The sequence below is a fragment of the Parasteatoda tepidariorum genome, chromosome 10 (genome assembly GCF_043381705.1).
Source record: "Parasteatoda tepidariorum isolate YZ-2023 chromosome 10, CAS_Ptep_4.0, whole genome shotgun sequence".
Lineage (NCBI taxonomy): Eukaryota > Metazoa > Arthropoda > Arachnida > Araneae > Theridiidae > Parasteatoda > Parasteatoda tepidariorum.
Genome location: NC_092213.1, coordinates 39,547,785 through 39,573,784, shown reverse-complemented (window position 1 = coordinate 39,573,784; position 26,000 = coordinate 39,547,785). Strand labels below are relative to the sequence as shown.

Here is a 26,000-nt window from a genome sequence, read left to right as displayed (position 1 = left end):
ATGTTCATCTCGGGCCGCATGCGGCTCGAACATTTTTGCGGCGGCGATGAACCGCGAGTTTGACACCCCTGGCTTAGTGTGTCATTAATGTTAACACTAAAACAACCGAATTTCGGTCTTACCTAAAACTGCCTTTGGAGATCAATTTGACCAATCGATCGTTTTATCTCACCAAAGTAAATGACTTTTTAAGGCTTCACAATTTTGAAACCAACGGGAGGATGGCAGTATGATAAGCAGTGGCGTAGCGAGCTTAACTCGCGCCCGGGGCACAATACCTTTTCAGCGCCCCCTCTCCCCAATCGAAAACCATATAATATTATATGTAAAATGTACTCGCAAATTTATAAATAAATAAAGAAAAATAAATGAAGTCATAGGCTCAAGCTATAAGCTAGGTTTTAAATTTGTTGAGGAAACAAGACTAGATTTTGAAACGTATATGATCATCTAGAATTTGTTCAAAAGATACCTATTATTTATTTTACATATTTATAAAGAAATATTTTAAAAACACGCAGTTTTAAAACAATAAAAAAGTAAATATTTATTATCTCTAAGGAGATACATATATTTAATAATATGATTATAATACATTAATAAAACTAATTACTATGTATAAATTTTAAGCAAATTTATCAATAATATCATCAAAGTTGATCATTTCAAATTTTTCTCTTTCCACACTTAAAAATGCTAGTTCACTTAGGCAATCTTGTCCCATCGTTGATCGTAGATATGTCAAAATTAATTTTAAATAGCTGAATGATCGTTCGCAGCTAGCAGTTGATACTGAGATAGTCGGGAGAATTTGAAGTGCCACTCTCAGGTTTGGAAAAACATCTTCTCCATACGAGATTATAAAAGTAAGAAATTCTAATGGAGTTTTAGGTTCAATTTTTTTCTACTGCGGAGTAACATTTTGCAGTCACATATTTCGATAACGAGCTCTATTCCATTGAAATCTGTATCATAAAATTCACCCAAATTTTTACACTTTTTTTTCAAGGTTATCAACATTATCCTTGTTTAATAAATTTTCAACGTCTAGTAGAAATCCAAATTTGAAATTAAGGTCACTTAATCGTGTGCATATTTCTTGTTGGAGACGATCAAGAACGTTTTTCATAACGCTAGAAATTTCACTTTCTGCGGAAAGATCAACATCTCTGGCCAATTCTCCGGTCATTTTGCGGCGTCTTCTTACACGTATTATTGTATCAATATCTCATTTTTCACAAAGAGACTTCGCCTTTTCTATTGCCTCTTCACAGAGCTTGTCTCGAATTTCGGCTAGTTCAGTCGCTAATGATTCAAGATCATGGAACGCTTCTCTAAAATTCATTCTAGGATCTCGTAATCTGAGCTGCACACGATCAATCCTCCTTAAGATTTCATACCAGAAATGAACTAAAGTTATGAAACTAAAAGTTAGTATATTTTGCAACAGAATTGTAGTTTCATTTTTGGTGCTACTTGTAGTGGTAGTGTCCTCTGCTAATTTTTCTAATAGTTCTACTATATTCTACCCCATCGACGATAACGATAACCGCTTGCATTCTGGCGGTCCATCGTGTTTCAGATTCATGTTTGACAGTTTTTGTTTCAATTATTTTTAATAATTCCCATCGTAACGTTGAAAGTGAGAAAAAGAGATATATGTTTTCAATTATTCCAAAACATGTCACAACTATTTTATCTTGGTTGGCTGCAGTAACTCATACTAAATTCAATGAATGGTTATCACAATTTTCAAATAATGCTTTATGATTTTTTTCCATTATTTTTTGTTGAACGCCATCACGGCAGCATTATGGTAGCATTGTGATCTGCAGTTTGTTAATGAAATTGCATCGGAATTTAATTTCTCCAAAATTGTATTTTCGATCGAGGCTGCATCTTTAGCATGTATTTCAATAAAATCCAAAAAAGATTCTTTGATGGAAACTTTTTTATTGATAAAATCAATATCTACATACCTAACGACTTGGGACATTTGTTCTCGATAAGAGATATCGGGAATTGAATTTAACAAAAGTCCATAATATTTTTTTCTTTTGATGTCGTTTATTAGTTGATTTCGAACTGTAGATCCCAGAAGATGAATGAATTCATTTTGAATCTGTGGTGACAAATATGAGATAGTTTTTGGAGTTTCTGTGGCATGTTTAAGACACTTTGCTAGTAGCGGATCAAACTGAGCTACAAGTCTAAGTAAAGATAATAGGTTTCCTACATTTGTACCGTCTTGAAGTGCTAGTTTTTCAACATCGCCACTGGAAGATTTTGTATAATTAAATATCTCATGCAAGCTAATATTATTTGCAATATATTTCGCAACCGTTCTTTTTCGGACTGAATGTTCGCTTCTAATGATACATCAATTCCCGTTCTACTTATTAATATTCGTTCTGTTTCTTTTCAAACTGTAAGTGATTTTCGGTAGTTTTATCTTAATTTTCTATAGAGTTGGTAAACTATCTTTTTTTTTAGTTAAATTTAAAATTAAACTAAGGTAGGTTGTTAAAATTGGCTTTAAGAGACGTCAAAATCCAATGCTTATTAATGTGATAGTTTTGACAAGCGTAGAAAAAAGTTGCTGTTTTAGGTTGTCCCTCAGATAAGCCATAATATTTACGGTAAATTAAGAATTCTTAATTTTTATTACTATAAATGGTAAAAAAATTGAATATTATCTATTTCTTCAATTGTTTTATTGAACACTGTTAACAATTTTTTTCATGCCCTATTCGCTGATTAATAGAAATGTCGAATAGATGTAGTAAGTAAACTTATTTGTTTTATTACTTACCAAGAATGCCTTGAGTTTGAAAGGTGGTAACACGGTGAAATATACACTATAATTTATGCTAACATTAAACTTAAAACATTTAATATTTAATAACATTTCATTTTTATTCTAAACAGAAAGCGATGACAAGGACACAAAACTAAAAATTACAGGCACAAAATAACTTAAACCTTAATATTTCGAGTATTTACCTAATTTGTTGCGGACTTCCACAACCTGTCGCAAGTGTCACGGATATGTACAATCACGGAAAAAAGTATCCGGAAAGTAACAAATAAAGAATCATTTATTTTTTTAATACAGATTATACTCAGGCACACAACAAATACGGCTTTTGTGTCCTTTCCTAGAAACAGCAAAACGCTGTATTTGTTGTGTGTCTGAGAAGTATCTATATTAAAAAATAGACAATCTTTTAGTTGTTATTTTCGGGATACTTTTTTCCGTGACTGTACATATAAGTACATTAGAGTGCTATTGTTATCGTTTTAAAATAACAAGCGTAAGCTACATTGCGTTTATAGAAACAAAAATAAATAGTGTTCTGAAAGAAAGAATGTTTGTACTTTGTACACTGNCTATATTTAATGGTCGCGTATACATGAATTCATCACGACTAAAATTTTAGTGCTTTTAGGGATATTTTAGAAATTGTTTTTATACAATTCCACCCCGAAACTTTTTTCAAGAAATAACCATTGAATTTCAAATTTCTTACTTAAAATGTGATTAAAAAATTTAACGTTTTAGGGATAGTTCATTGATACTTCAGTTTAAAATTTCTCCGAGAAACGAGAACCATTTCATACAAGAGTCATTTAGTAATGTGGTGCCATACAATTTTTATTTTGAATAAATATTTTTTAGAATTTTTTTTTTAACTTTCACTTACAGTATTACTTCTTTTTTTCACGAAAAAAGTGTTTATATTTATGTGATTAAATTAATTGGATATTCATTTAAAAACCAATGTCTTTTCGCAAATAAAACTTTCACATACTTTCAGGACCAAATGTATATTTTAATATGTATCAAAATATTTTGGTGAGTGAGAATGTTTTGAAAAATTAAAGAATTGAGTCACCAGTCTTCATATATTTGAAGAAAGAGACATGTTCTAAAAATTAAACTAAAATTTAAACGGTTAGCACTGCTAGGGACATTTTAAAAATTAATTTCATCAATTTGCACAGCAAAATCTATACTTTTGAGGGCTTTTTTTAAACGATATTTGAATTATGCATATGAAAATATTATGGAATTCTTAAAATGTGGATAGGAAACTCAAAATCTTCTCTTACAGAGCGACAAAAATGTCCTAGACAAACAATTCTATATTTTGTTTTAATTATCCTTATCAATTAAAGTAGACTCAACAACAATTTAATAATTTAGAGCTGTATTTTATATTTAACTTTAGAATAATCGTGGGTGAGAGATGCTCTTATCAACAAAAATCGTCCAGCTATGCTTTGTTTCCAATTTCTTATCTTTTTCCTTGGTTTTCATTTCATTTGTGAGTTTATGATAGAATTAAGGTCTTATAAATTTTATGTAAGAATTGTGAATTTGTTTTCAAAAGCTGAAATTTATATACTTGTATACATAAAATCGTATTGTAATACTCCCTCTGTCCCAAATTAGTTGCTACATTCGAATACTTTTGTACTGATTATTGATACTGATGAGTTTATGATTTTGTTTGAGCATTTTTCAAAGATTTCAGGGTACTATACAACATTTATTTACCAATCATTCCCTCCTTAAATCAATACCAAAATTAGTTTTAAAAAATCCCGAGTTCGCACTCTCTTAAAACACACCACATTTTCCACCAGTAATCACAAAAAAAACTATTTTCTAGCTAATGAAAGGATAATTCATTAGTAATGTAAGTTTAATGGTGTTGATCTCATAAACTACATCGGTATTTATTTATGACTACTTAAAAACATAGCAACTAGTTTTAAACAAAATTTTTGACCTAAACGCAGCAACTAATTTAAGACGGAAGAAGTACATATATTGAATTAAATGTTTGTATGAATATTGTATATCAAAAGTTTCAAAAGATGTATATGAAGTAAATTTTTAGAACGTCATTTAAAAAAGAGTATCAGCATGCATGCGATGTTAAAGTAAACTTAACAAGTGTCAAATGAGCACGCATGAACAACGAAATCAGTTTCGGGGGTTTGCGGGAGCAGCGAGAAAGAGGCGGAACCCCTAGTAATTTTGAAAGTAGAAATAAACAACAAGAAAGTTTTATGTTCTTGCCTTTATTTAGCTCAAACAATTTAAAAACATAAGGCTTATACTTTACACTTGATGAAATAATTATAAGTGTTGGAATAAGCCTCGGTGAATATATTTTGCTGAAATGGAATATGTTTACGATACGACTCCATGTTTTCAAGAAGTTCAAAATCGAAAGATGATTTTTACATGTACTTTGGTACTGATGTTAGGGAAAACTTTTTCCTCTATCATTTGCCCACGTGATAATTTTCCCCTTTTGGCGAAAATCCAATCGCCTCTGAGGTCACGAAAGAACAAAAGTTAATGACCTGTATAAAACTTTAGATTGATTTTCTCCTGGTCATTTCCAGCTATCATTTAATGACAACTATACATCAGGGTAAGTGATACGTCTTGAAAAAGGATTCTTTACTTTCCTGGGAGAATATCGTTCTAAATTTATCGTTAACCAAAATAGGTGTGTTGCCACAAAACTACAAGATCCACTCAATAAAATAAAAAAACCAACCAAATTGCATCTGCGAATTGGTGATTTAGAAAGGGTTTTCTTTAGGTTTTTTTTTTTGATGTGCTGGAATTTCGACTTCAGAGATCTTCGCAATTTGCTGCGAGCCTATGTGATCAAGTCTCTGTATTGCTTAATGAGATTTGGTTTCATTTACTTAGTGTGTAGGAAAATTGGGTATCATTATTCGATGACGAGACACAGGGGCAGATGTTGTCTCAGGTATTCGAATAATTCTTCCGAAGCTCCAGCGCAGTTAGTGAGTTCCAACTCCCGCAGTTCTCGCAACTGGACCAATGAGGACAATCCACTTGATGTTAACAAAGGACAACCTGCAAAAATAAAAATAGCTAAATTTTAGAATAAATTATTCTTTATTGATGTTATTGCTAGACCAAAAATAACCAGAGAAACCAATTAGTTCCGTTCTGAAAGAAAAAATTTTTCTTTCTAGTTATAAAAAATTTGTATTTTAATGTGTCATTCTTGGTTTACTAAATTTAAAGAAGTTATTTTGCTTACGTCATTTAAAAAAGAAAAAGGATTCTTTTTTAAATGACGTGATGCCTATGAATACTTCTGAAATCCCTCCTATATAACATCACTTTATTCCAGTCATCGCTTCGTAAGCTTTTTAAAATTTCGGCAAAATCAAGTCAAGTTCTGCAGTTTCAGTTTTTAAGAATCTACCACTTCATAAAATTTTTGTATAAAGTAGAGTTGTTGGCATACCTGTGCAACTAAAAAGTGATAGTAAAAATTTGGGAACTGAGTGTAAACAATAAAAAGATTCTAAAACCGGAACAAAATAGGGAAAATTTCGGGTGTATTCCTACGCTTATGTTAAGTTAACGAGACAATGTGTGATCCGGCTTGATATTCTAAGAAATTTTGTAATTGAAATTTATATTTAAATTTAAACGTATATTTTTACCATTTATGAAATTTTTCTGTATATTTAAATTTTAAAAAGTCGTGATTTGAGTGTTATATTTAAATTTTTATGTCTTCAGTTAAATGGATTTAATTTACATATTGAATGTTATATAGCGCAAGTTATACTGTAAGCAGTACAAGTACAATGATTATAAGAGATGGCGCGTTTTTTTCTTTAAGCTTAGGTGTAAATATAAATCTGAAGTCTTATTACGAATTTTTACTTTTAAATTTACTCTTAACATTACTCTAATAACATTACTCCAATTTATATCGCATTATCTTTAAAAGCCATGAAAGTCGTAAAGACCTAGTATCAGCTCAAGTAATCAAACTTTTAGTGATAAGTTGTGTCAGAATAAAGTCATGCAATTAAAACTTTCAGTATTTTTTTTCTTCGTGTTACTTCGTTTTGATAAGAGTTCCCTTTGAAAAATTTTAGCATCAGGGTAGAACATAGATCCATAAAGATATCAACAAGTAAATAAACAACATTCAGTTATAGTTTGTGATAAATATATAAAAAAAAGGTGCTTATTTATGAAAGTCACGAATGAAGTAAAGCGATCTGGAACAACCTGTTGTTAGATTAGAGTGTCATTGATGTTACCACTAGAACAGTGGTGGCGAACCTTTATACACCAACGTGCTATTTTTTTCTAAAAAAATTTTTTAATGAGGTCATAGACGTGCCGTTAAATAATTTTGACCTTATGATTATTAGGAAACTAATAATACTAAATACTATCAACTCAAAACTCTTTGCTTACATTGAGAAAAAAAAAACATTTTGCAATGTCTCAGTTATACGCGTTATTCAACTTAAAGTAACATCAGTGTGACTTCTGTTGCTGCAGATTTGATGACAAATAACTTAGATTAGGTTGTAAGACGTCAGTTTAAGCAGGACTGTTAATTTTTTTTGCAAGTTATTTATTGTTAGCTTGTTTTTTATGGTTATTAATTGTTTTTTTAGCATTAATAGTTAATTTTTTTATTAATAATTGTTTATTATTTTGTGTGTTTTTTGTGAATTTTAATTTAATTGTTACATATGCTTCATAGTGTAATAACAAATGTGATCGGTGGCGTGCCCAAAATAATGTGTCGGGTGCCATAAATGGCACGCATGCCATTGGTTCGCCATCCCTGCACTAGAACAACCGAATGTCGGTCTGATCTAAAACTGTCTTTTGGAGATCAATTTATCGATTTATCTTACCAAAGTAAATGGTTTTTTTAAGACTGCACAATTTTGAAATCAACGAGAGGATGGCAGTGTGATAAGCGTTGCGCACTAGCCTTGTTTACTTTCCAGACAAGCTGGTCCCATCGGCATGAATCTGGATAAAATTCAAGCTACCTTCGAGAACAGAATTCTAGTTCATCACAATGACAGCTTAGTACCACAACCACTGTCATCGTTATTAATGAACAAATCAATATACTATACGTTGGATTTTCTCACTTCATCCGGTTCAATTCTGGCGATCATATTGTACCAAACAGGTTCGCAATTCAGAAACAAATTAAGGAAAATGAGAACCTGAACCATCAACTGGTATAATAGGTTTTGAGACACTTTAAAATTTCGATCAATAGAATTGAATATCTACAATTTTATGTAGAATATTTTTTATAACTTCAAAAAATTACAGAAATGCAGATTTTTTTTAAGTATAGAATTTTAGTACTAAAGTGAAATAAAGAAAAACTTGACTAACAAAACGATGAATAGACTGAGTTCCTATGATTTCAAATAGACAAGGTTGGAAAATATGGTTTTTATAGAAATCATGAAGATGCATCTGACGTATGAGTTTTGGAACCACAACTTACTTCACAACATAGCAAACAAGCAAGAATAGGAAATTTAGGGTGCTTTAATTTAGAATTTTAGTTTCTATGATTCATAAGATTTTATTTTATACTTAAAGAGGTAGAAAAATTTAAGACTCTTTTTTTTAAATATTCCCTTGGTTTTTAAATTTCATATAAAATTATTTTAAAAACCCTTACGAATGAATGAATTTATTATTTGATACAAATATATGACATAAAGTAAATATTTAAGTGTTGTGAAAAGAATCTTATTTAGTTGTACAAAGTACTTCTTTAAAAATGAAAACTGTTGCCACCAGCGGAAAATAAATACAGCCAAAATTTGGGAGCCACGTAAGAGAATTATATATATTAGATTAATTTTGGCCACAAATAAATAAAAAAAAAAAAAAAAAAAAAAAAAAAAAAAAAAAAAAAAAAAAAACAGCTACAATATTCACGAATGTAATCAATTACCAGATTCGTAAGAAGTAGAAAAAATTGGTGATATACTTTTTTGTGCGAAAAAACTATTTTGATCAGTAAGAGCAGTTTTTTTTAAATCAAAACAATGGTATTAGAAGCAGAAATGTTTCTACCAAATCTGAAATTGTACATATCTGTATCTACCATAATAATAAAAATTTAAGAGTACACATATGAAGAACTCTTATGTTGGAGAAAATTATTTACCATAATGATGCATAATACAAAATGTTTTCATACACTGTATACTATTTTCGTGATGTATGGGTAAGGGGACGCTGCGCGGCTCAGGCACCCAACTTGTTTTAAAGAAAGAAAGAAAAGAAAAAATTATTTGCTTTCTTATCGTCGGTCAACCCGCATTCAGTTTATTGCATCATAAATTCACGCTGAATAAGATAAAAGCTGCTGCGAGGTTCTTAGAAGTCTAGTTTCATTTTAACTCAATCATTTATTAATATCCTATGATGATTTACCAATTTTTTCTGCTTTACCTGAAATTTGTTTTCTTACATGTTTAAAAATGGTAGAAAATTTTAGGATTAAGCATTTGAATTACACTGATATAAACTACTATAAACTATAAGATACATCTAGGGCAGGGCTGTCCAACTGGAGGCCCGCCAACACATATTGTGTGGTCGGCCAACTTATTCAGGCTGATCGGTCTCTGTTTTCCCATTAAAATGTAAGCAAATTGTTTTATAATCCTTCTGTTCCATTGTTTTACAATTAATAATTCAACTATTAATTATTATTGTATAAGAGGTAAGAGGTTATTGCTCAACTTTTTCAAACTGCTGCCCGCCAGGTGATCAGTGACTGGAATTCTGGCCCGTGGGCTCTTTGCAGTTTGGACACCCCTGATCTAGGGTTAGGGAGGGATTCGACCCACTACCTCCACGCTGCAGATAATTTGGCGAGCCATACCACAGGATTATCTTTGCTCCCCAATTGTGCCTAGCGTGATTTTAAGAACACGTGTCCTATTTTGCAAAAAAGTAGGAACATGAATATTTTATTATTTGCGTGTATCTTGAAAAAACAGGAAAGCTCTGTCTACCATATAATACTGACTATATTGTATTTATAATTAAATTTTATGTCTCAGCACAAGACATTTGTAAGGTTTAAGTGTAATGTTATTGAAAGTATCCATTTGGTTTTTAATTGTAGGTGGATGATCCAAGGAAACAGTCCTATACCCTTTTCAATTATGCGTAACATACTAGTAGTTTCTTTATCAATCAGTCTGGTGAATATTATTTCTAAAAAAATTAAGTGCTTCAGTTTTTTTTTTTTTTTTACAAAATTTTGAAAAACGGTCAAGTTAATAGGAAGTCAATATACAGCCTTTCAGCTGCCCTAACGAATTCGAAGAAAAGCCTCTACTGACGCTTTGGAACATCGAGAGAGATAAATTATTGGCAATTTATTAAAAATGAACATCGTCAAAAGTTAACTCAATCCCACTATATTTAACATTAATATTAAATTTTATACAAAAAATAGACCTCACCCCCCTGCCCAGAAAAAAAAAAGATTATAGATCATAGTAAACTTTTTTAACCATTTGTGGGACCGAAAATTTTTATCAAGAACAGTCATAAGAAATACGGTCATCGTATGCACGTCCATATTGAGACTATTTTCTGTAAAATTAGTGTTCGCGCAAAATTGAAAGTGCATAATTAAACACCGCGTTGTTTTTCAACGTCAATGGTTTTTATTGTTGTCGAAAAGAAGTGGGGAACAGTTAGTGTCCCTCCACATCTGAAAGGATTAAAAGATTCCAGAAAACATATAACACATTGCATTTTTGAGTTAATCTGAAAGCAAGTTAAAAAGGAAAGATTATAAATAAGTTTTGATGGTCGCTTAACTAATTTTGAATAATAATTTCTTACACGATTATATTGAAATAAAAGGTTAGCCATTACATTTATTGTGAAAGGAAATTATTAATATTTACGTTACCTCAGCGAATCATTTGAAAATTAATCATCTTGATCGAGACTCCAGCTACTAAAGATTTTCCGTATTGTTCCGAGACCCTTAAAACTTTAAAAATAAATAAATAAAATTATTAAAATAGTTTCAGACAGAAATTTTTCCAAATGGTAGTCTGGGTAATGTGTTTATATTCTAATAAATTAGAATTAAAAGAATTTTGTTTACAACTAAACGCAAGTAATTTAAACAGATACATATAAAATCATATAGACATACCTTATGTTCTTAGGTTCTAATAATTTTATTAAAAAATATTTGTTTGTTTAAAAAAATTCTGCTTTAATTTACTACTACTGAACAAAAACGGATGTTTAACCCTTTCGCGCCGACTGTCACAAATACGTGCCAGTATAAAACTGTATCGATCAGGGCAAAAAGATAAAACTGGTAATCAAAGTAATTCTTTAGCAATTTATTTATGGGCGGAGTTATAATTGTTTGATTTATTTAATTCACCATTACTTTGTTCAAAATAAAACTATTTAGTTATACCTTGAATTAACATTGATTATATGTGTGATTAAACTAACAATAATTAAAGTAAAAGCAAAGTAAGTCTGTCAAATTAGAAACGACTACATTTGAGTTACCGTTTTTTATTTAATTACATCCTGATTCTGATTTTGTACGAATGCTTTTCTGAATCACCCGTCCTCAAGGGGTTAATCGAATTCAAATAGATCAGAAAAAATTAATCGAATTCAGATCAATGGGTACCAGCTTGTGTGGGAAGAAAAGCCGACTGGTACACAATGCTTACCACATTTTCGCAGTCATGCCGTTTGTCTGGAAATTATGATGCATTAACCCCTATTACCCCCCTGGTCCGCAACGAGCTACTGCAGGAGTGCTTTACTTTTTCTACCTTGTGAAATTAAATCAAAATTTATCGTTCAATTTATGAAGAAAGCGATTGGGATTGATTGAATATGAATGTTAAATTTAAAAACTAAATGCTATTAAAAAAAAATACGAAATCTATACTAGCATGACAATGTATGTGCTAATTTTTTCGTAAATCCACACAAATATATTATGTGTCTAATATCCTTTTATAGGACACGACCCTTTTTCAAAAAAGCAAAATGGTTTAACAAAAACTATGTTTCATTCTTAGCACATTTATTTATGTTTTGCAGAAACAGCATGGTTGAACATATATAACATATTATTCATATAAATATAACCATTTAGATCTAAAGTCTAATTATAAGACATTTTCAAGGCAATAGTGGAGCGTAACAGGAGAAATTATAAATAAGTAAGTTTTATAAGGTTTAAATAAGTAAGTTTTCGTTAACATGTTTTTAATATCATTGAAATAATTGTGGCCGAGTTTTAGAAACTACAACTGCAGTTAAAAATGTGATTTATGTCAATTAAATCAATTCTGCAAATACTACGGATTGTCCGCAATATTTCATTTTTATATTTAAAGACTTTTACACTCCACTTTTATATTTATTATTCATTTGTATATTTAAATGTTTATATTAAATGTTCGACTGAGCAATTTTGTATGTTTTATATATTTTTTACAGATTTTTCTTAGTAATTTATTTTGGGATAGCTGTAACAAAGCGGCGCATCACGTAAGCCTACGAATCATTTAGAAATCGAGGTGAGTAAAAACCTTATAAATCAAATTTATTATCCAAGAATCATTCATTAAAACACTAACACTAGAAAATAATTATCCGCAGTCCACAGCAAGTCAGAATCTATATCATTCTTCTTAATTCCAGTACTTATAAACTTAATTTATTAAGATTTTAACAACAAACAACCACTAAATGCAAATAAATCAATCTTATACTTATGAGCAAATTATAGAAACGAAAATGAGTGTAAGTTATAGCGATTGTAAAAAGTTTTATTTTATCTATAATAGCACTTCAATTAGTCATTCATTACCACTTGGGAAATACTTTCTCGGATGGAGTAAAAGTTGGCAGGTCTGATTTAATCTATCTCGTATAAAATCAATTATAGGGAGATTATAGAAAATCAGTTTTTTGCAACTATATGGTATCATCTTTTCATTAAAATTCAATAAATATGTCTTGTGGGCCACTCATCGGAGTGCAAATATTATGAAAAGTCGTGTCTGATTTATTTCGAAACTGGGACAGCAGACAGTTTTTTTTTTCTTTTCCTGTCTCCTTGAAAATAGTAAGAGGATGGTTAAGGAATTATAAGAGATTTTCTAAAGATCTCAGTCACGAATTACCAGCTGTGAATACTTATCACAATAAATGAAAGTCTGTTCTTTGCCATATCGAATATTTTTGAACTGTAATACCTCTTAAATATTTCAGAAAAATATTTTGATAAAATATTTCAAGCTTTGATGCACTCTTTGATAAAAACTGATTAAATGTTGCACACAGAATTGTTAAAGATGCGGATTATGTTTCTACAAGCGTCTTTTTAAAACTGAATTGATAATTGAAGGTCTTATTGCAATTTAAAACAAGCCACAAGTCTCAAAAGAAAAATTAGGTATTAAATTTCTTAATAATTTAATGGATAATTACTTGCTTCAAGTCTTATGAGTGAAATATTCATTTTCTGATTGCATATAAAGGGGTTGGATACAAATATTTAAACACTTTAATATTAACTCAATAGAAACAATTTTTCTTTTAGAAGTAAATATTTTACATGTCAAAACTGTTACAATTTTAAAGATTATACTTGAAGCTTTTAGAAGTGGGGTCCTTTTATTCAGGCAAAATTCGCATCAACCAAAATGAGAGTAAGAAGCGTTTTTTTCCCTTTTTCAATACCTCTATAGTTAAAGAAGCATGCTAATAAATATTGAAATCCTCATGAGTGACTTCAAAATTGCTGGTGTTGAAACCGGAAAAAAATTATTTATTCATTTTCTTATTTTGATCAATCCGAACTTTACATTGGTAAAAGTGACATTGCTTCAAGCGTGATCTTTTCAATTATGCTGACAGTTTTGCCACACTAAATCTTAATTTCACTTTCATCTACTAAAGTCGTCTACTTAGTCTACTAAAAGTCGTCTACTTTGATGGGTTCCATGTAACCGAACGTTGATGTCGAATAAAAATTAAACCAATCAATTGAAAGAAACAAACCAGATCAATTGTGAAAAAAGCTCAAACAAATTAACGAACAAAGTTGTATCCCACCAATTCTAACACTACAAAATCATATCCACTGTTTTAATGATGAATATGACTTGGGGGGATTACTCGCCAAAAGCAGCAAGGAAAAATTCTTCTAAACCCTTTATTTTCCTGAGTTTGGTGTAGGCCTATATAATACAGCGTCAGTTTTCCCTTAAGTAACAATTTTTATGCAATTCAAATCCTCGTGGTCTAAAATGTATGTAAATGTATATACTAAATGCATATAAATGTAAATGTATACAATAAAGGCTTAGGTAAAGTTTTTTGTGTAATTGTTAATATATTTATGAAGGCTTTAAATTCAATGATTGTCTTTACCAATAGAGATTTTAACTAGAATCATCATAATTTGTAAAAAAAAGAATCAAATTTATTAAGAAATATTCTTTTCAAGTACTATAAGGAATATTACCTGCAAGTGAAAGTATTTGCAAACTTCTCATTGTGCATAGATGTTGAAGTCCAAAGTCTCTAATTTGCGTACACCACCGTAGGTAAAGTATGCGGAGATTAACCATTGTTGAAAGATAACCAACTCCTATGTCGGTCACATGCACACACCTAATTTAAATAGAGAAAAAGAAATGATGTTACTAATTGATTTTGGCTATACATATATGTAGCTGTCAATGTACGAAATACCAGCATTGTATTTAATGATACAGCTAAAGCATTATGCAGTGTTGCAAGCTACGTTCAGAGACGTAACTAGTTGTAGTAAAAATACTTAAGTGTTTTCTTCTTTTTAAGTTAAATAACATACGTGATTCAAAACTATCGACGCGGATTTAAAATACTTCAGGCATATGTAGCTGTAAGTTCAAATGTCTGTATTTTCAAAATTAACCCATTTACTAAAATTTCATTTTCTTGAACATGTCATCATGAAATAGTTACCACTCTTTATGCTTGTCAGTGTAGCCAACTTCCCTGATTATGTTGTAGTACTTGCTTGTCTTTTTTTCCTCCAAAACAAAAAAAAAGGCAAAGAATAAAACAATTAAGTTAATATGCTTAACCTTTTTTTAAAAAAAAAATTTAAAAACCAGAGGTATCGACAATCCTTTTGAAATAATTTCTAGTTAGTTATAAAATATGAATTAAAACCTTAGAAATCAGTACGAAAAATCTTCAGTTCTTATTACGGTAAGCTAACCTACAACCTCAAAAAACTTAGAAACATGGCAGTTTAATTTCTATACGGCTAATTGAAAACTCACTGCTTTCCTTTTCAATTTAATATTCTGTGAAGAGGAATCATTTCTTTTAAATGATTTAAAAGCAAAGAGGTGAGTTATCGAATGTACTAATAGAAATTTTACTACAATTTCTTAGATTTCTGAAGAAGTTGTCAGCTTATACTAATGAAATTCCGTAGTTTTTAATCCTTAAAATGCTATAAGAACTAATGTATAAGCATTAATTCACTTAATAAACAAAATACAATATTTATATAATTTTTTAAAATCTTAAAATAATGTGGTAACTAATTATGAAGGTATAAAAAAATTTAACATTAGAGTGGTGATTGTTAATGGCGCCTTAGAGGGGACATCGAAGTACAAAGAATAAATTTTGATTCCACAAAAAATTTTATGAACTGATTTTTAAACAACTCTAAAAGATTAAAAACTGGTAATCGAAGATTTTTTCTGAACTTTGAATTTTTTTCTTTGAGTATACTCTTCTTAACATTAACCGCTTAAATGCCAACGTCTCATTTTTGGAACATGTCTCGTTTTCAAAACGTTGGTAACTCAAATCTTTCATTTTTAAAACTTGCAGTTGGAAGAATAGAATATTCCAATCAGCCAAAATCTATTAATTAAGTAAAATTATATATCTTGTAATGTATATCAAGCAGTTGTTGCATTTTTTGACAAAATTAGTTGCCTGAATGAAGAAAATTTCCATTTAATTCAAATGCAAACTTGCTGCCACGCTTTTCAACAAGACACTTTTTCCGTAAGGGCAAAATCCTGCAGGTAAAAGGTTGGTGCTCATAAAAAGTTTCACAAACAGTTACAGGTTTTGTAACAGTGGGAAAAACAGTGGTAGTCACATGTATCTTACTTTAAGTTAAGTCATTCTATAAGTTTTTTTTAAAAATCTTTTTACGATACGTGGTAAATTTTGAACAGTTGACTTGGCAGTATTACTGACGGTTGGAGTCATAAAGGTTAAATGACATGACACAAAAGGTTGAAACATCAAGTATTATATAAAAAAGACGAGTAACTAAAACTCTTTGATCCATGCTTTTCTAAATATACTGTATAAATTCTAGAAAGAAAAGCCACATTACGTAAAAAACACAGTTCATTATCACAGTGAAAGAAATTCCATAATAAAAATGGTAGATAATTTATATAATATATAATTTTGTTGACAGTTAAATGGAATGTCAAAGAGGTGACAGTACTAGCATGACAAATTGAGTTACTCCCTTTATTATTTGGAGTAGAAAGACAATAACATATAAATGAATAATTAAATTAATTTGTTTGAACCCATTTATGCCTTTTAAAAAGGACGTATAAAAAGGAAAACACAAGTGTTTTATTATTAGGATTAATTTATATTAATAATAAAAATATTTATTTAAGAATCTGAAGTCAAGAGTAATGCTTTTCTAAAACTAAAGTAATAGGTAATAAAGTACCCTATTGGTATAAAAAATACTATCACTATTTTCATTTAGATATAGAAAGAAGGAACTTAAAATTCTTGAGTAATTTTTAATTTGATATTCAATATCATGAAATTTCAGCAAAACGATATTTTTAAAGTACATGAATTATGCGTCAAGTTGAACTTATAATCTAGTTGTGCTGTTAGAATCTACTAAATTAATAGCATGAAAAAAACTTTTAGAAGAAGAAAAAAAAACGATACTCTCTGACAAACTTTTTCTCTTATGATCAGATTTTCCCATACTGTTACCGATACTCGTATTCTCTGGCGAATGTAGCGAGCAGAACAACAATAAAATTAATAACAGTGACATCAACATGTTCCTTTTTGTGAGTCATTTAACCCTTTCCCGCCGACTGTCACTAATACGTGCCAACATAAAACCGTATCAACTGGGGCGAAAAGATAAAACTGGTAATCAAAGTAATTCTTTAGCAGTTTATTTGTGGGCGGAGTTATAATTGTTTGATTTATTTAATTCACCATTACTTTGTTCAAAATAAAACTATTTAGTTATATGTACTTTGAACTAACATTGATTATATATGATTAAACTAACAATAATTAAAGTAAAAGCAAAGTAAGTCTGTCAAATTAGTAACGACTACATTTAAGTTACCTTTTTTTATTTAATTACATCCTGATTCTGATTTTGTACGAATGCTTTTCTGAATCACCCGTCCCCAAGGGGTTAAAATATAGGCAATAAAATATAACCTTTCATGTTGGTAAAGTATTTTTTATATTTAATAACCAGCGTTTAACAGCTGATCCAATTCTGAGTTTGCAATTATCAATTTCAATTCCGTAGAAATGTAATTTTGAATTTAACCAAGAAGACTAGGAAACTCCTGGATCAAGAATTGGAATAAGCTAGTTTTCGTGAAGGTTTTCTTGATGGAAGTAACCCGCATTTGCATTACATGAAGAAGAAAACCACAAAAGCCTCTCACGGCTACCCTGATGGCAAGGGGATTCCAACCTACCCATGATCCATCTACCACTGAGGATATTTTACTTCAGCACTGTGTTTGGTGCGAACCGGCAGCAGAATTCGTATCAACCAATTACCGCTTGGATTTGAATCCGGGTCATTGGGATAGGTGAACGCTCTATCCCCTGACCCATCATCATCATCGAAATATATCTGAGCTCCTGGTGCCGTTAGCGGCTTTTTTCCCATTCGTCTTGTATTGCGGTCTTTAAGGTGGTTCTTTCTGGTAATTGGAATGCAATTGGAATAAAAGGAAATTAAATATTTTGCATTTTAGTTAAGATTACGTCACTACAAAAATGAGCTGCCATCGGTCTGAGGTTTATGTCTTCTCTTAAGTATCCCCTGACCCACCACGGCCTGGTGGTAAATTATGGTGGTCATTTATATTTATTGGTGGTAAAAATCATTTTCAGTCAATATTTGTTAAATTAAAAATAATCTATCATAACTAGCCGACCGGCCTGTATCAGGCCTGAAAACAAGACAGAAAAGAGAGAAAACTGTTGTAAAATCATTTTATTTGTAGCTGCTTTCTGAAGAAGTTAATTTATTTTCAACTATAAACTACTCATTGCTATTTACTTTTTATCCGGTAAGAAGTAGTCAAGTAGTCCCATATACGCTATATAATAGTTAAACAATCTTGGTAGTAGTCATGGATATATGATTCTTCCTGAAAACAAGCTAAACTGGTCGTTCGTACCATCTTTTGCTTTTATCAGTCTTGATGCATATAGACGTTCACCCTAGGCTCTATAGTGGTCAGGGAGCTGGGATCATGTCAGAGAGGTCCCGGGTTAGAATCTCGGGCTGATGCATGCACGTTCTTTTCTTTTTAATGTTGGAGAAGCGTTCGCTCCCCTTGAAGGATTGGCCAACACATCTGCCCTTCTGATACCCTAATGACAAATCTCACAATGCACGGATGGGGATTGGAAAAAAAATATTGAATTTTATTACCATTTTAAATATAAATAAAACCTTCACGGAAAACCGGGATATTTGACAGCTTTGTGTAAAATGCAATTCTTACTGGTTTAAAGGGCATATTTAAAATTAATGTAATTTATTAAAGGAAAAATCCACTTTAGTTTATTTTGAGGAACTGAGCCTCAAAGTCTAATTCAGGACAGCAATATTCTCAGTGATAGACAAATCATGGGTCTGAGTTGGAGTCCCCTTGCCGTTAGGCTAACCATGAGAGGTTTTTGTGGTTTTTTCCCTCCATGCAAAGCAAATGCGGGCTAGTTTCCTTAAAAAGTCCTCCACAAAGAAAAATTTCTCCCGATTCCTGATCCAAGAATTCCTTGTCTTCTGAATTGGGTTACGGTGTCGAATATTGATAGTCTTAATTTCAGATTTGGATCGGCTTTTGAAAGTCGGTATAAAATTATTGTGTTGTATAATCATCTTATCTTATTTTTGGTGCCCTATAATTGGTTGCAAAATTTAGCTGAAGGAGTGCTTGCTCCACTATTGAAGAGAATCTTTATAAAGGATCCCTCTCTCTTTCCGTGGCTCTGTTAATTATCACTTATTACTATTATTTTATCTCTTTATTTAAAAATATTACAAATGCAATAATTCGAGCAATCTGCGACTTTAACACGTTCACGCCAGGGTGACCCACCGGTGGGTCATGCTAGATTTTCTCATCTTGGCAGCGCACCGGAGTAAAAACTGGTAACAATAAATTTCATTTTTTAGTTTTTTTCCGGGAATAATAAAAATCCATAACTACCAATTGTTTTTAACAGATGCAATTTTTATATTGAATTGCTTTAAATTTCCTTACTGTGAATTGTTATTGTTGAGAATAGATTAACTCCTCCCGAATATTATCTAATATTGAAATAGTTCTTCTACCAGTATTTTCTCTTTTCCCGTACCAGTATTTTCACTTTTCCCGGCGTGAACGTGTTAAAATAAAAAGGCAGCGAAAAGCATTGAGAGCAGTCTGAATTAGAAACGGTCGTAATCTCATTGAACTTATGAATTTTATTTCAAATACTAATCAAATCAGTTTCTCTTAATAAACGAACAACCGTAAATAAACCAACACATTTTAAATATTAAAATATACGGTCATATAACAATATATTGTCACCTTTTCATCGATTTCGTATAATGTCAATAAGTTGAATATCAGAAAAAAAAATTATACATATTTAAAACCGTTTACATAGAAATCCTTATATAAAATCATGCATTTGGAAATGACATAATGATATAAAAATCATCCATTTACGAACGACCTGTCATAATTTTCATTCCGTTAACTCAGCTTTCTCCCATGCATCAACAACCTTAAATATTCTAGGCGCTGCACATATGTAGCGGTGGTGTTATTTAAGCTCGGAACTCTAATTAACGCAGCTGACATGTCGTTTAATAGCTTAGTCACAAAACTTTTATGAAGTAATAAAATGAAAGGAAACAGGCTTTCCATGGTGAAAGGTTCCGTGGCGAAGATGTGACTAAATTATGAGCATTTAATTTCATTAACTGTTCATTTAGGATTAGTTACGTTCGCCAAAATGTAATTACGTGCGACATTTTGAAGTGTAATATGCTGTGAATTAGTGGAAAATGGAGGCAGAGATAGTTAAAAGCATATTTACCTTTTTTCATGTTTAAAATGCCGTTAGGGCTTTTACGTTTCATTAAATTATGCAATTTTTTTTTAAATTTTATTCTTTATGATTTTTTTGTAATTATGAAAAATAATGAAGTTATGACGATTTTTTCCATTTATTTTTTTTTATTTAAAGACAGGAAAAAAAATTAAATCAATGGCTAGCATTTTGCATTTTTATTACAATTAACAATTATGCAGCCAATAAGAAAGTAGCGAATTTGTTATTTTGATATTGTCACGGATTTTGAGTTTGAAGGTGAATTTGTACTCTGGAAGTTGTGCTAAAGCAAACGCATTTAACTGTAAGAACCACTGTTTGTTAAATAACTTAATTTATTTTACGGTTATTGCATTGCTTATATTCTCATTTTTCGTCGAATGTCATTGATTGATTCGTCGAATGCCTCGATTTAATGTTGTTTTTTTTTCCAAAGCCAGTCCTGCCTACTTTCTACGCTTTTTGCATAATATTTCATATAGTGGTAGGCATTTAAAAACCAAAACCAGTCCTGCCAACTTTCTACGCTTTGTGTAAAACTTTATTCGAATGGTAGCTATGTTTATGTTTCAATGTATTTTTTTTTATTCATTTAAACTTATTTTCCACAACACTACATATACAGGGTTATTCATAATTCCCTCCGGGGTTTCGAAGCGTTATAGAAAAAAAAACGATGACGAATGTGGCAAAAAAGAACAAATTAAATTATTCGAAAGTATTTAAGTTTTAATTTAAGCAGTTGCCAGTAGATGGCAGTAACATGTACCACTGAAGCCAGTTGTAGTAAAGAAAAATGGCGTTTACAGGCGAAGGGAATTATGAAAAACCCTGTATATGATTTAGAAGTTTATATGCAACGCCACTACTTCTCAACTCTTTCGTGGTGATGCTTTCAAAATGTTGGCAAAATTACCAAAAATTCTGAAAGCTTTGGTTTTAAAATGACAACCACTCTATAAAATATTTTGCAAAAAGCACTATAGTTAGAAGGCCTTGGGAGTTTTAAGAACATTTGGTAATTTTGTCAGCATTTTGAAAGCTTTACGACGTGAGGCTTTTAAACATAGTTACGTTGCATATGAACTTTTAAATTATTTATATGTAGTGATGTGGAAAATAAGTTTAAATGACTAAAGAATAACACATTAAGACGTAAACTTAGCTACCACTAAAGTAAAATTTTTGCTAGAAAGTTGCCTTTCATATCACAGAAATTCCGGACACGCCAAAGTAAATTTTCCAAATATTTGATCATTTTTGCTTTTTTTTAAAAAAATATAGCATTACAAGAAATTTAAAAAAAAGGGGTGAATTATATAAGCCTACGAATTATTTAGAAATAGTGGTAGATAAGAATCTACTAAATTGAATTTATTAAACCAAGAATCACAATTGATAAGCTACCTCTTTAAAATACATATTTGCTGTCCGGAGCAAGTTGGTATCTCTGATTTCATATGATATGTAAGATTTCATACGATGATTTTCGATTTGTTGTCTTGGAAAAATTTATATCAAAAATATTAAAGTAAAAATAACTTAAATTAATTACCACTAGAAAAGATTTTTTACAAAGGGGAGCAAGTTTTGATATATTGCGGAAACTAGGAATAAATGCCAAAGAGAACCTGGCCAATAACGCCACCTCCGTACATTATGCAATATTTATTGAATCGATATGCGCAATTTAAAATTAGATGTTTAGTTATATGAGAAATTAGTAGTTAACTATGAGTAAAGAAAGAAAGGAAAAAGACAGCACAACCATACATAGAACATAAAAACAAATAAAACACGTAAAATCAGGGAATCAGTAAGTTAAAAACATCATAATATTTTTTTTTTAATTAACAAAAAGGTTAGTAAATTGGGAATTAGATGGAATCTCTCCGTAATATAATTGTGAAATGATCGATGCACATTAATATTGACCAATCTCTAAATACATAAACTGCGGAATGGGTGAGAAAATTAATATAATTTATAGACAATTGTTCTTAAAAAGGTAAACTCTAAATCGACGGTGAAATGTATACAGCAAGTTATTGCATCGAAATTAAATATCAGCCACGCAGTTTCAGGTAAAAATTAATGCAAAGAGATTAAATTAAGACATTTAATTAGCAAACGCTTTTAGAAATGCGAATAATTACTGCATGGCGAGTTTTATGCGTTAAACCAGTTAATATGATAATATTCAGTTATAAAGTTATGAATGAACCGGGAAAAAAAGGGTTCCATTTAGGCGTTAGGAATACTTGAGGAAAAGATGTGCTGCAATCGATTACAGGTTTCCATGACAACCAAAATCAATAAACCGAGTATGGTCGGCTCGAATTTACATCAAATTCGATGTTTTGTAGACTATTTGTTATTAAGTGTAAACATTTATTTTTTGTCTGTAAAGAAAATTTCTTAACTTTGTAAAAAAGCACTTGAAACTTTTTATTGGTATCATTATTATAATATCAGAACCACTTGAATTTTAAAATTTTTTTTGCGAAGGTAAAAAGGTAATAGTTAAATTATCCTGATTCTGGTCTGTTTAAACAGTTCGTAATTTATTTATTATTTCTTCATATGAAATTAAAAAGTATTAGAAAACAATAATGCATTTAATCTTCATTAACCTCGCAATTAATGCTAATTTTTTTTTTCGTTATCGGACACCACATCATGTTCATTCATGAATTTTTATACTGATAACAAATCTTCACAATCTAGAGCAAAATTATAAAATTTCTCTATGAAAAGGCAGCCATTTTTAAAACATGATGACATTTTTACAAAAATTGAAAATTTCAAACAATTAAAAGAAATGTTGCCATTTATAGTTTTAAGCATGGTAAACATTACATGATTTATTTAAAGAAGGAAGAAATATTTCAAGAAACAAGAGAGAAATAAGTAATTTTCAGAATATTAATAAAATATTTATAATTATTTATTTTATCTTACAACCGGCTTTCAACAACCGACCCAATTCTAAGTTTACGACTATCAAAGTCCACACTGACCGTCAAACCACGGTGCCCAGTAGAACACAGAAGTGAAGCATCACATGATCAGTAAGTGGGTGAACACCTTGATCAGCCTTCATTGGGAACGAGGACATGCAGTATCGGTCCTCTATAAACTGTTCTACCGTAAAGTGCACGACTTCGCGTGCAAGTCATCGGGCTACCAATGCGGAGGAGCCATCCCCTCTGCAGAGGATCAAAATTGTAATGGCATGTCTTCGGATCAGCCTCACTGATGTTTACCAGATCGTCACCAATAGTCCATTCTGAGCTGCGATGGCTCAGGAAATAGAGCGTTCGCCTTCCAATGTAGTGAACCGGGTTCGATACCCGGTAATGGCTGGTCGATACGAATTCCGCATTAGGTTTGCACCGATCACAGTGCTGAAATGAAATATCATCAGTGGTAGACGGATCATGGGTAAGAGTTCCCTTGCCGTCAGGCTAACCGTGGGAGGTTTTCCTCTCCATGTAGCGCAAATGTTGGTTCGTTCCACCAAAAAGTCCCCCACGAAGGCAAATTTCTCTCAAACTTGATCCAGGAGTTACCTTTTCTTCTGGATTAGGTTCAAAATTAAAAGGCTATGCAGTCCAAATTACAAGGCAGCCCAAAAATTGGATCGGCTGTACAACGACGGTTATAAAATAAAATTGAAAAAAAAAAACATTCTGCAGCTCTAATGTAAATGAAGCATCTATCAAAGTTTAATTCCTTAGCCTTGTAATTTTGAATCCGATCCAGAAGAATGGGAAGACTAGATCAAACATAGGGACAATCTAGCCTTCGTGTAAGACTTTTTGATGAAACTAAACTGTATTTTCGTTACATGAACTGTCAAACCACAAAAACCTCCCACGGTTAACCACGGCAAGGAGAATCTACCTCCTGATCTGTCTACCACTGAGGATATTTTACGTATTTACTATTTATTAAAAAAATAATAATAAAATGGACAGGATGTGCATTTTTAATGGAAAAAAGTGGTGATCGGGTGGCGACTGGTAGATCGCCATTTGTAATATCCAGACGGCGAGTAGCGACGGTTAATTTTATACCTAACTTCATAATTACGAATGGAAGAAGACGTAGAAAAATTTTAATATTTGAAAAAATTTAAGTATAAAATGAAAAAAAAATGCACAAATAAATTTGATTGTAAAAAATTATTCATATACAGATGATATTCATTGCTTACATTTATTCGATAAATTCGAAGAAAAATGAGAGTGAAAATTGCGCAAAGGCTATATCACAGTTATCGTGTTATCTTTCATCGCATTGTTTATTAGCAACGGAATAAATAAAACGCTCACGCAAACTTTGGATAGTGTTAAATTCTAATCGCATACCTTCTATGCAATAAATCTTTTAAACTCTTTCACTATTTCACAACTGCCTATTTAAATTTGTAATTAAATATAAAATCTGAAAAAAAGTAGTTCAATTTTTTTTTCCATTCATATTCAAAAATTTATCAATGATTAAATTTGTAAATTAGCGAAATTCTTATGATGAATAAGTGTTAATAAATGCAAATTTGAAAAATTATTGTTTGGAAGTGAGCCGTGTTTAGAAGATTTTACCTTTAACGCAAAAAAAGACACCGGTGTTTCTTGCTGTATTTCACAGCCATAAATTACTAAAATGTAATATTTTTCACTAGCTTTGACCTAAATTAATACGAAAAAAAGAGAAAAAATTTTCTTCATAGAAGATTAAAAAGACTATTTCAGAAAATTAAACCAAAAATTTAAAAAAAACATTAAATTTCTACCACTTTATAAAAAAATTAAAAGCTATAACATAATTTGAAAATTCAAATTAAGAGTTATTAAATTATTTAATTCTGAAGTTATAGAATTTTCGTTTTTGTGTTAATTTCCTGTGTAGAGTTAAAACGTTTTAAATTTGTTCTTGATGAGACATAGAACTGAACCGCAAACTGATATGGTCTCTTAGTTACATTTTTAGCAAAATTATTTATATTTCATTGTGATCAGAATAATTTTAAAACTCTTTTATTAAAAAATACGAATAAATTATATAAGCTTTCTACCTCTGGAAATACGCTGCTGAACAAAATAGTGCTAAAGTTTCGGATTATATACCTGTCATACCATTACAACAATTTTAGTTTTTAAACAAAAAACATTTAATATTCTTCTTTTCTTCTTCTTTATTTATAAAAAATTGGGCACCTGGGCGGCACAGAAGGCCCATATCCCATACATCATGAAATAGAATAAAAAGTTAAAATAAAAGACAGTTTGAGTTCAGCAGTCTATGGGGTGGCTGTTACTGGGTGACAAGCACCTTGCTTGTATAACTGAAAGAAAATGAAAATAATAAGAGCAACTTGCTGTAATCTGTGGATGGCCGTAGTTTGATTGTCAACGTGAAGTAACATAGGTCAGGATTTCAGAATTGGTATTGATGCTTAGGATTATTGATGTAGACTATAGATGCTGGAATTGAAGACTATTATTTGTGCTGATAGTTGTGGTATGAGGCGTCGGAGGTGAAATAAGCGGCTATTGGTCACGTTTAATATTACAATATCAAAATTGCTATTACAAGAAGAGTGGTAATTCATTAATGTTTCAATTAAGCTGGAAGTTCTTTACACTTGGTTTATATATAGAATATATATATA

General features: G+C 30.8%; 1 protein-coding gene across 2 annotated transcripts in view; it reads right to left on the bottom strand.

Annotated features, from left to right (window-relative positions):
* LOC107436771 (F-box/LRR-repeat protein 16) overlaps window positions 1-26,000 on the bottom strand; it is a 62,925-nt gene that overhangs the window by 3,003 nt on the left and 33,922 nt on the right. Inside the window, exons 4-5 of one of the 2 annotated variants that reach the window (XM_016048586.4) lie at window positions 14,409-14,557; window positions 5,615-5,908 (exon numbers count right to left, since the gene is read on the bottom strand). In XM_016048586.4, the coding sequence (XP_015904072.1) occupies window positions 5,760-5,908; window positions 14,409-14,557 (298 nt within the window). In that variant the 3' untranslated portion in view covers window positions 5,615-5,759. Of the gene's footprint in view, window positions 1-5,614; window positions 5,909-14,408; window positions 14,558-26,000 lie in introns of those variants that run through there. The other variant, XM_043043329.2, reaches the window with a different exon arrangement.